We start from the raw sequence: 12,156 nt of genomic DNA, 5'->3' as shown, positions 1-12,156 counted from the left end.
CCCCCCCCTCCCCGGAGCCTGCGCCCTTTTCTAAAGGCGTCTGTGTGTAAACAGTCAATAAAACAATCGATTTGAACTGGGCTTGGTGACTCTTTGTCGGGGGACGGAGGAAGGAAGCCTGGGGGATGTTGGAGGAAACCGCAGAAGGAAGGAGCCCCCAAGATCCTCCCATTGGGATCCTTTGTGTGATTTCGTGTTGGTTTGACTGTTTTGTGATTTTGCCAGGTGTTTACACCCGGTCCCTGCTCTTTCTTGGTGCCTTCAACTCCGGGATGCAGGGGGCGAAACCACGTGGGATCGGGGAGGCTGGAAATGAGTGGGGAGGGTTTGCGGCGGGCTGGGTCTCTGCAGACTGATCGTGGAGAGAGCTCCGGGGTGTGTGCGTGTGTTGTGGAGGTGCCAAATCCTCCTTGGGTGGACACAGTCGCTATGATGGGGTGTGGCTGTGTGTGTGTGTGTGTGTGTGTGTTTGGAAGGGGGTGCTCAGTGAATGATGGACAACTGACAAGATCTGTGAGTCTCTTGGGGTGGGTTGAGGTGGGTGCCCCTGTAGAATCGAGTTGAAAGCACACTGATTAAATCGTCCTAAAAGTGAGGCTTCTTGTATGGAGGAGAACAGAAACAAACAGGGATCGAGAGTGACCAGTGCACTGTGCTGGAGTTGGGGGGGCTGTCTGTTTCAGCTGAGTCCCCCCACAACATGGCCAGGAAGGGAGGCATAAGAGGAAAGGCATAGAAATAGGAGAGCAGATAAAGATTCTATCCCTACTCTCCAGCTTCCAAGCTCTTCTCCCTCACCCTGTCTGTGGGTATCAAGACTTTCTAATTGGACCAGTCCAGGCTGGGGACTGGGCCCAGGTCCAGATACCCAACCTCCTCTTCTCGCCTGTCTCCTGGCAGAGGCGGTGGCTGTGGTTTCTTCCCAGGGCCAGAGCCCTGGTTCCCTGCTCAGCCCGGCAAACCTGTGTCAGAGAAGAAGTCCCTTCTAAGAGTCGCAGCTCAAGCCCTGCCCCTGCAGCTTACCTCACTGTCAGGGAGACAGCTCAGAAATACGATCTTTTGTTATAAAAGCTTTGTTTTACTTGAAAATGCTGCCTTTGAGCAGCGGGCAGGGACTGGCTCAATTTCTATAACTGGTTCAGGAATCCACCCACGTGATTGCATTTGGCAGAGGCCTGGCTGGGCGGAGGAGTGCTTAGCAGTTTGGGCCTAACCCAATTCTCTGGTCATGGGTATAGAGGGAAGGGGGAAAGAAGGGATCCTGCCTGTCTTCCCTGTCCTAAGGATTAGGGGTTTTCCTGGAGCCCCCCTAGAATCCTGAGTGCCCCAGGGGGATGTGCAGAGTTTTGAGAGCTCGGCCCCTCCTTTGCCCCGGGCCAGGCTCTAAAGGGTGAACATACACCGTGGAACTAGCCTGGTGCTCTCAGGGCAAAGCCAGGCCCGAAGGCTCGGCTCACAGGACAGGAGCAGGTGGGTGCTGGCCGCAGAGGACCAGGGTGCCGTGACACTCTGTTGACTGCCCATGGGGATACCAGTCCCCTTGGGCCCTTACCAGCTTCTGTAGGGACCAATGATTAGCACATGCACAGAATGGTCTCCAGCCTCTGGCCTTCCTTCCTGTCTCTTTTTAAATTTCAATCTTTCCTTTCCTCCCCATCTCTCCTCTCTGTTCTCTATTTCTTCCCATGTCTCCCTTATTTCTTCCTCAAAGAAAATCTTGAAATCCCAGCGTGGGAAGGAACCCTGAAACCTAGTTGAGGCTTCCTTCTTTTCTACAGAGCCCTCATCAGCTGGTTGTAGGACCTCCACGGTGCTTATCCAGGGATGGATGTGGTGTCTACATGGGCTTTTTGTCCAGATCAGATGACAGTCCCCAAAGGTGGGGCGATGACTGGGTGGAAGCCGGTGGCAGGGTGGGAGGGGGAAGAACCCACCTGAGGCAGAACAAAGGAGATTGGATCTTACTGGATCTACTGCAAGGGAGTGGGGGGCAGGACCCTGGGGGAGAGGCTGTCTGCAACTGAGGCAGTGGGTGGGGGCTGTTTTTAAAGGGGGAAGATTTTTAAAAGGGGAAAGGGGCTGATATGGTGACTATGGAATTTTCCCTTTTTGGTAACTGTGCCTGGTTGTAAGTAGCCCACTGGTCAGTTAGGACCTATGGACATTTTGAGATGGGTCCCCTGGTGGGCCCTTCTGTATTTAGCCAGGGGGTCACTGTGGGCCCTTTCTACATTCCATTGCTCAAGCCTGTCTGCCTCTACTAGGGGGAGCTCACTAGTCACTCTGTGTCCCCAAGAAACCAACTGTTGAGCAGTTTAAAACCTGTCTTTCCCTCTTTTCCAGCCCTTAGGCCTGACTCTGCCCCTGGCACATCTCTGTGAGAACCCACAGAGGTCTGCAAGTATAATACCCATCTCCACTCCTCACTCCAGGGCTGTAAAGCTTTCCATTCAATGCAGAACCACCCCCCATGTCTCCAGTCTTGTGCTCCCTTAGCTCTCTCTCCTGCGTATTTTGTCGTAAAACTTACCTGGATGTGGCAAGGGAATGGAGTCCAATGGGTTGAGAAGTATGCGCGCGCGCGCGTGTGTGTGTGTGTGTGTGTGTGTGTGTGTGTGCTGTAAGCCCGTATTGAGGGGACCTGGAAATGCTCAGAGAATACAATATGACAGCAGTAGCCTTGGAACTCAGGGCAATTTATCAGGAGCAGTAATTCTTTGAGCTACAGAAACCAGATGCCCAGGATGTGGCCTTGAATCAGATTGGAAACCTGTCTGCAGAAAGGTGATTTGAAAGGAGAGCCCCCCCACCCCCGGCCCCCACCCAAGTGTCTCCTAAAGATCAGCTGGAATGAGAACCATCTTGAAGATCATTAGAGAAAGTCCATTAATGCAAAAGGACAAAGCGATACAGGGCTTCTTTGAGGAAGAAGCATCTGGAACGGGTCCAATGCTTCCTGATCTTGTGTTTGGAATGCAGCTGTCTACCCATGACACTGGAATAACAACCACAACTAAAGCTAACATTTCTAAAGATTACTTGAGTCAGTAAATGTTTGGACAGTTAATCCCTGGCGGTGATGCTAATCTTGATTTTCCCTCCTTGATCTCAGGGCAAAGCATTTTGGTAGGTAAAGGAAAGCGGGTGGCATCTTACTACCACTTTCTTTCCCCAGATTCGTTAATATCAGAGCCCCAGTTACGATATACTCCACCGGGAACGAGGGATCCTCTGCACAACAGGAAGCATCATTCGCAGGGAAAGAACCATGCAGTCTGAGCAACTCAGCAAGAGAAACTGGGGGACTTTTACCTTTCAGGGATAAGGTGCATTTTCTGCCCAAAAAGCGGAGCTCAGGGACTAGGACCTAAGGAAGGCCCCATGTAGAGGCCAAAAATTGCGAAGTCGGACCTAACAAATACCTTGACCTTGTAAATCGCCAACATGAAGATATTGACAAGAGCAATTCTGTTGGAAAATTGGGGATGGAGCAAGCAGAGCCATTCCAGTTGTAAAGTGTCAATTAATTGATTGCATTTGTAACACACCCACCTGCACATATGTGTTCAATGACATGATTTTGCCTTAGGACTCAATAGAGAATAATATACTGAAAATGGAAGATCTGCTGTGACTGGCATATAAAAGAGATTGAATTAGAAAATGTCTTGCAGTATTAGCATTTAATTCAAAATATGGCCAGTTTCCCTAATGAGACTTGATATGGATTTTTTGAAAAGCCATCCAGAGACCCCATGATGGGCAGAAAATAAAACCAACTCATTGGGTTAAATCAGTTGGAAAGACTTCGTACCATCCCTTGGTTGAGTAAGTAATTTAGGTAATCTGAAGATGATATGATTTTTTAAATTGTGCTAATTGCACATGCTTTGTCTGGACATGTGAATGTTAAGTTTAATAATTAAGTTTTAGTCCGCATGGAATAAGGAAAATAAATGTTTATATTTTTATCAACTGTTTACTGCTTAAACATGTCCCCTCGTGTATTAGGAGTTAATTTGGTTTGGGCAAATTAGATGCACTTTCTCTCAGCAACACTCAACAAACTGGTCCTTAAATTGAGTCTAAAAGCCATTCGAGGCGTCCAACCATTTGAAAGAAAACTGCCACAATCATAAACACCAGAGAGGAACTTCGTAAGAATTGATCAGTGTTGAAATAGGGAAAGAATGGGAGTGGAGAATTAATTATCAATGCTTGTTTTAGTAAAAGTGGCTTAGTGTGTATTTAGACAGACTAAAAATGCTAATGGTCGCCTAATAAATATTAACAATAAGTAATTAATTAAAATTAATTAAATTAGGGGCTCCTGGGTGGCACAGCGGTTAAGCGTCTGCCTTCGGCAGGGCGTGATCCCGGCGTTATGGGATCGAGCCCCACATCAGGCTCCTCCGCTATGAGCCTGCTTCTTCCTCTCCCACTCCCCCTGCTTGTGTTCCCTCTCTCGCTGGCTGTCTCTATCCTCTGTCGAATAAATAAATAAAATCTTTAAAAAAAATTAAATTAAATTAAAATTACTTAGTAATCATAACAACAGTGGCTAACATTTATTGAACTCTTACCATATTTCAGGCACACACATACTATAGAATTTATAACCATTATTTTGTTAATCCTCATGATAATCTTGTGTGGTGATAATATCATTCCAATTTAGGCAAAGAAAACAAAAAGCAGAGAGGGTTAGTAATTTGCTGAAGGTCACGTAGCTGGTGATTTGCAGGGTTGAGGTTTGTACTTGGCCACAGAGCTCTTAGCCACAAAGGCAAACCTCCTTCTGATTCCTCTAGAAATGAGTTTCAGGATGTATTTTCTATATTGTTAAATTTGCTGCTGATTATGAAGTTAGTCTAGAAAAAGAGTTTCTCTTGCGTCTCTCTTATTTCTCAAAAGAGCAATTTTTTCCCAATTATAAAAGTTCTGCATGATTAAATGTAAGTGCGTAGAGCCACTTTGGAAAAATACTTGACAGTATACAAGGCGAAAGATACATTATAGCTCATGACTCAGCAATTTCATTCTTGGGCATCTACCCAATAGAAGTGAGCACTTAGGTCCATCAAAAGACGAATGGGTTTTTTGGTGGACACGAGTGCAAGAATGTTCGTAGTGGCTTTATTTGTAGTGGTCCACATTGAAAATAACCCACATGTCCACCAAGAGTAGAATGGGGCCAAAATTGTGGTATATCCTTATAATAGAACAGCACACAGCAATGAAAAAAACCCACACCTACAAGCTACAACTACACACAAAAGCATGGATGCCATAATGTTGAGGGGAAGAAGCCAGGCACAAAAGAATATGTAATGTGTGATTTCATTCATGTGAAGTTCAAGGCAGACAAAACTAATCTGGGGGGAAAGAAGGCAGAAGAGTGTTGAAAGGTCCTGACCAGGATTGGGAGGGTCATCGAAAAGAGTGTTCTGAGGTGCTGGAAATGTTCTCCATCTTGCTCTGGGGGGTGATTTCATGAATGTTTATGTGTGTAAAAATTCACCAAGCTATATATTTAAGATTTGTACACTTTATTGTATTTGTTCTACCTGGATTTTTTAAAAATGGAAAAATAACCCTTGGAAATAAGGCCTCCACAGACTATGTACTCAGGGTAGAACTGCACTGTCCAGTACATAGCCACTGGCCAATGTGGTTATTTAAATTTAAAATTTAGGCTCAGTCGTTAAGCATCTGCCTTCGGCTCAGGTGTAATTCCAGGGTCCGGGGATCAAGCCCCACGTCAGGCTCCTCGCTCAGGGGGAAGACTGCTTCTTCCTCTCCCACTCCCCCTGCTTGTGTTCCCTCTCTAGTGGGCTGTCTCTCTCTCTGTCAAATAAATAAATAAATAAAATCTTTTTTAAAAATTTAAAATTTAATTAATTAACATTAAATAAGATTAAAAATTCATTTCCTCCATCACACTAGCCTCACTTCAAGTGCTCAATAGCCACATGTGCCTAGTGGCTACTATATACTGGGCCACAGAGATACGGAACATTTTTATCACAGAAAGTTCTACTGGTGGTGGTGTCACAGAAAAATGAAAAATATAGAAAAAATATAGAAAAAATAATTGATTATTGGAGCGCCTGGGTGGTTCAGTCGGTTGAGCGTCCAGCTCTTGGTTTTGGTTTAGGTCATTATCTCAGGGTCGTGAGATCGAGCCCCATATCAGGCTCCATGCTCAGCCCAGAGTCTGCTTGATATTCCCTTCCTCTCCCTCTGCCCCTTTCCCCACTTGCACATGCTCTGTCTCCCTCTAAATTAAAATAAACAGGGACGTTTGTGTGGCTCAGACAGTAAAACATCTGCCTTCAGCTCAGGTTATGATCCCAGGGTCCTGGATGGAGCCCCGCTCAGTGGGGGGTCCGCCTCTCCCCCTGCCTGATGCTCCCCTTGCTTGTGCTCTCTCTCTGAGAAATAAAGAAATAAAGTCTATAAATAAATAAATAAATAGATAAATAAAATCTTTAAAACAAGAAAAAATAATTTATTATTTCTATAAACTCTATCCAATGAAAACCATAGTTAACATTTTACATTCTTTCCAGTCTCTTCCTACAGAATTGTTGTTATATTTCATAAGTAGCATTTCCTTGTCCTAAAATTATTAAGTAACTGATTCACTGAAACTTCCCTTGACCCCTACTTGCACTCCCAGAGCTCTCCCCAGGAGTAATCAGTCTTAGCAGGGTAGCATGTCTCTTTTCAGACCATTTTTGCATGCATTTCTAAACGTGCATATATCTGTATGGAAATAAAAGTGGTGTCATTAACAACACCCCAGTTCAGGAGAGCTTCCCATCTGGTTCAGTTCAGGCTCCCCAAGGGAATGTGTAGGGTGTTGTCTCCACCATCCACACCCCACCAGAGGTCTAGGGCTCTACTCCCCTTCATCTTGAGCAATGGTGGTCCCGGGAGAGTGTAAGACCTGATGTCACCTGGGCCAAGTCAGGCAGGGGACTAAGCACAGTCTCAGGGCAGAGCTGACAGGTGCTATTCCTGTCGGGTACTCCTGGAGCATGGGGCTGACTGAAACTTAAGTGGGGCGTTTACTCTGTACCAACTGAATGGAGAGCTAGCCTGTGGACCAGGGCCAGCCTGGTGGCGATGCTTGCTAGGGGGAAGCCTGAGACGTCTGCAGGCGTGACTCAGCTCCCACTGGAAACTCTCACAAAGGTCTTTTGCTGCTTTCACACCACAATGGTGCACGGACCTCTTTTGTGAGGTTGCCCAGAACCCTGCTGGTACCAACATGATAATTTTCTCTCCGAGTAACACTGCAGTGACTCCTGGCATGGGCTCCCTCTGACTCAGACCAATACAACTCCCCGTGTTTACTTTTGGAGTTCAGTTCTTAATTCATTAATTTTTAAACTTTATTCATTTTAATGTATGCCTTTAGAACTATTAATGTCCCCCTAAGTGCCATTTTAACAGCAGGCCCCAAGTTTTGATAGGTAGTGTTTGCATTGTCATTTAGTTTTAAATATTTTATTTTGTGAGATTTGTTCTTTGATTCATGAATTATTTAGACACATGCTTTTAAATTTCCAAATGTATGTGTGTGTTTTTTTCCTGACACTTTTGTTTTTTGATACAGATTCGGTTGTATTGTCAGATGATTTGGACTGTATGGTATTGGTTATTGGTTATTAAATCTTGCTCTGAGGGACAGTATGCAGTGAATTGGTGTGAAGGTTTATGTATGTTTGAAGAAAATGTTCATTATTGAATTAGGTTCATGATTACGTGTTCATTAGGTCAAGTCCGCTAATTTTATTGTTTATGTCTTCTATTTCCTCACTAATGTTTTGTTCGGCCTGCTCTACCAATTTCCGAGGAGGGTGTGCCCCAAGCTCCTTCCATGATTGTGGATTTGTCTATTTCTCTTTGTTATTTTGCTCATTTTGCACTGTATATTTTTGAGGCAATGTCCTAAGGTGTATTCTTTTGCAGTTAAATTTTTATTGGAATATAACATGCATGCAGAGAAGTATTTTCACAAAGAGGAAACATGCACAACCAGCCCTCAGATCAACAAAAAGAAAATGATGACGCCCTAGCAGCCTCTCCTTGTTCCCTTCCCTCACCCCCTGCCTCCACTCTCCTGCCTTCTAACAGCATCGATCCGTTTTGCCGGTACTAACATTCTGCTTGTGAGAGTCATCCGTGTTATTGCGTCCAGCACGTTGCACTGTGTTATTGCGTTTATGTTGTTCATTCTCACTATTGTATAATGTTCCATTGTGTGAATATACTGATTTCATTTATTCATACTACTATTTTTGGACATTTATGGTGTTTCCAGTTTGGGGCTTTTAGCAATCATGCTGTTGGGCGTCTGGGTGGCTCAGTCAGGTAAGCGCCTGTCTTCGGCTCAGGTCATGTGGAGCCCCTGTGTCAGGCTCCCTGCTCAGTGGGGAGTCTGCTTCTCCCTCTTCCTCTGCCCCTCCTCCGTGCTTGTGCTCACTCTCACAAATAAATAAATAAAATCTTAAAAAAAAAAAAAAGAAAGAATGCCGTTGTAAACATTTCTGTATTTGTCTTTTGGGGAATTTACACATTTTTGAGGGACCGGAATTACCAGGCATACAGTACCCATATGGTTAGCTTTGGCAGATACTGCCAAACAGGTTTGCAGTGTGTACCATCTGACCCTTGCATCAGCAGTGGCAGTCCTCATCAACACTCACCATCGTCTGCTTTGGGTTGTAGACATTCCGTTGGGTGTGGAACAGCATTGCACTGTGGTTATAATTGACATTTCTCTATTAATACATCGAATACCGTTGTTTACTGTCCATCTGGATGCCTCTTATGTAGTGTTTTTTACTCATTCTTCCATTTGGTGTAAGAATCCTTTTCTTACTAATTCATAGGAGTTCTTTATCTTTTCCGGAATATGAGTCCTTTGTATTTAAAATGTCTTTTCCTTGTTATAGCTTGCTTCTATTTTCACTTTAAAGAAAAAGATTTATTTATTTGAGAGAGAGAGCGCATGCACACGAGCAGGGTAATGGTCGGGGGAGGGGGGGAGGGAGAGAAAATCTCAAGCCAACTCCCTGCTGAGCACAGAGCCCAATGACCCCGGGGCTCCATCTCACCACCCTGAGATCATGACCTGAGCTGAAATCCTGAGTCTGACCCTCAATGGATTGAACCACCCAAGGCCCCTATTTTCACACTTTTAATGGTATGTGTTTTTTTTTTTTAATGAAAAGCTGTTCTTAATTTTAACACATTCCAATTTATTGATTTTTTTTCTCTATGGTTAGAACTTTTTTGGACCATGCTTAAGAAATTTTTGCTTATCCCAAGATCATGAGAATGTTCTATGTTTTCTTCTAAAAGCATTATTATTTTACCTTTTACACTTAGTCTACAAGCCATCTGGACATTATTTTTGTGTATGGAGTAAGGTGGGATCAAGATTTGGTTTTTTTCCATGTGAATATCCAGTTGACACTACACCTTTCATTGAAAAGATGATCTTTCCCCCAGTGTAAAGCCTTGGCTCCTTTGTCATTAGTTAGATGACCCTATATGTGTGTGGTGGAGGGGTTTTCTGGACTCTCTGACCCTGCTTCTGTCATCATGCCTCCTTCTGTCACTTTCTGTATCCCCCTTCTACTTTTAAGGATCCTTGCAATCACGTTGAGGCCACCCAGACAATCGAGGATAATCTTTCCATTTTAAAGTCAACTGATTAACAATTTGAATCCTGTCTGTAACTTTAATTCCCCTCTGCCACGTAACCTAACATGGTCACAGGTTCTGGGGGTTAGGACATATGTATCTTTGGAAGTCTATTAATCTTCCTACCACAATGAGTGATCTGGTTTTTCTGAATCTTCACTAGCATTTGGCAGCATTACTATTTTTTATTTTAGTTGTTCTGATTGGTGTGTGGTGGTATCTCATTGTGATTTTGTGTGTGTTTCCCTAGTGGCTAACGACACGGAGCATCTTTTCATGTTTATACTCCACCTGTATATCCTTTTCAGCAAAATGTGTATTCATGTCATTTGCCCATTTTCTCATCAGATTTTTTTCCTTACTGTTGAGTTTTGTTATATATCCTAGATACTAGTCCTTTGTTGGATACATGATTTTGTGAGTATTTTCTCCCACTCTGCAGCTTGTCGTTCCATTCTCTCAGTAGGTCTTCCACAGAGCAGAAGGCTTCATTTTTGATGAAATCCAGTTTTCAAATTTTCCTTTTATGGATCATGCTTTTGGTGTCAGGTCAGAGAACTCTTTGCCTCGCCCTAGATCCTGAAGATTTTCTCCTATTTTTTCCTCCAAATTTTATAGTTATAGGTTTTACACTTGCATCTGTGATCCATTTTGAGTTCATGTTTGTGAAAGGTGTGAGGTTTGAGTGGAGAGCACATTGCCTACGGATGTCCAGTTGCTCTGATGACTTTTTTTTTATTATGTTCAATTAGCCAACATATATTACATCATTAGTTTTTGATGTAGTGTTCGATTCATTGTTGCAAAGGCTGTCCTTCTTCCATTGAATTGATTTGCATCTTTGTTGCAAATCAGTTGGGCATAATTGTGTGGGTCAATTTCTGGGCTCTCTACTCTCTTCCATCGATCTATATATCTATCTGTCCACCAGTATGGATTATTATGACTGCCTTAGCCGATAGAAGGTAGCAGAACTGCCATGAGAGTTTAGAGACTGGGTCTTAAGAGACCTGTAGCTCCCTCTTCCTCCCTCCCACCCTGATTACCATGCTGTGAAGAAGCCTGACTAATCTCCAGCAGGGTGAGCCTCCACGTGGACGTGAACAGAGGAGCCCCAGCCAGCAGCCAGCAGCAGCTGCTGTACAAACACTGAGGACATCCCGGACTTTCCAGCCCCAGTCAAGCTGTCCGCTGACAGCAGTCACATGAGGGATCCCAGGGAAGGCCGGCAGAAGAACTGCTCAGATCACCAACCCACAAGATCGTGAAAAATTAGAAATCATTTTTTTGTCTTTAACCACTAAGCTTTGGAGTGAATTGTCATGGAGCAAAAGATAAGTGAAAACACTTGTAAATCACATATAACCGGATTTTCAAAAACCCAGTCTGAATGCCTTTCTTTCCATTGAAAACAACATATTCACCATTTATTGTACTGAATGACATGTGTGGATCTCTTCCTATCGCCTTATTTTGAATTTCCTATCTACCATGCTTTTGGGTTTCTTTTTTGCCTCCTGTTTCTTGCCTTTTGTTAGATCGGTCAAGTTTTATTTATTGTCGTTTTCCTCTTGGGCTCTGGAAGGTACAAATTCAGTTCCCATTCTTCTAGCTTTTCTATTGAGGAAACAAAAGAATATATCTGAACCTGTCTCTTCATTTTTCTTTGGCTATAGGGTGTGCTCTGGGCGTAATTAGATTGAATTTTAGCCAATGGAAGGGAAGCTACTATTTATGGCCTGGAAAAATATAAAATATAGAGTAAAGCAATCAGAATCACCACAGGATAGGAGCCCTATGGGCTGTGTGTGCGTGGGTGTGTGTGCGGCTGTTTACTGGGAAATAGTGGAGGAATGCGATTCACCAGCAGTGGTCTGCTCAGCCCTCTGACACTTACCAAAGTGTCAGTTTCTAGAGCTTGACCAAGCGTGTGCAAATGCCCATTGCTTACTCTTTGATTGGTCTCAACCACATTTTAGGCAGACTTCCCTCTTTCCTACAGGCCTTGAACTCTGCTTTACCCAAGCCTGAGCAAGCACAAGAAAAAGGGAATGTACCCCCCTTACTAGCCTTTCCTGGAAACCAGCTGACCACCGTGGGACGTTTTTTTTGGTCAGACCTCACTGGCATTTCCCCTTGTTTGTTCATATTCCCTTCCAAAGTTTCTGCTTATCTTTGCTTGCCTCCCTTCTACCCTATGAAAGAAAACCCCTTTTCCAGTTATTTTGTTTATTTATTTCTGAAAATTTATTTATTTATTTATTTGAGAGAGAGTGAGAGCGAGCAGGAGCGAGGGGAGGGGCAGAGGCAGAAGGTGAGAGAGAATCCATAAGCAGATTCCCTTCCAAACGCGGAGCCTATGCCGGGGTGGATTCCGGGACCCTGATATCATGACCTGAGTGGAAACCAAAGCCCCTTAACCTACTGAGCCACCCA

At 44.1% G+C, this 12,156-nt stretch overlaps 1 protein-coding gene across 1 annotated transcript in view; it reads left to right on the top strand.

Moving 5' to 3' along the window:
* ISLR2 (immunoglobulin superfamily containing leucine rich repeat 2) overlaps positions 1–1,564 on the top strand; it is a 5,134-nt gene extending 3,570 nt beyond the window's left edge. Inside the window, exon 3 of the mRNA XM_034668913.1 lies at positions 1,556–1,564. Within this exon, the coding sequence (XP_034524804.1) occupies positions 1,556–1,564 (9 nt within the window). The remainder of the gene's footprint in view (positions 1–1,555) is intronic.
* The last annotated feature ends 10,592 nt before the right edge of the window (positions 1,565–12,156 follow it).

Source organism: Ailuropoda melanoleuca, chromosome 9 (genome assembly GCF_002007445.2).
Source record: "Ailuropoda melanoleuca isolate Jingjing chromosome 9, ASM200744v2, whole genome shotgun sequence".
In the NCBI taxonomy this organism is placed as follows: Eukaryota; Metazoa; Chordata; class Mammalia; order Carnivora; family Ursidae; genus Ailuropoda; species Ailuropoda melanoleuca.
Note: the sequence above shows the minus strand (reverse complement) of the source record. Positions and strands in the feature narration are given on the sequence as shown.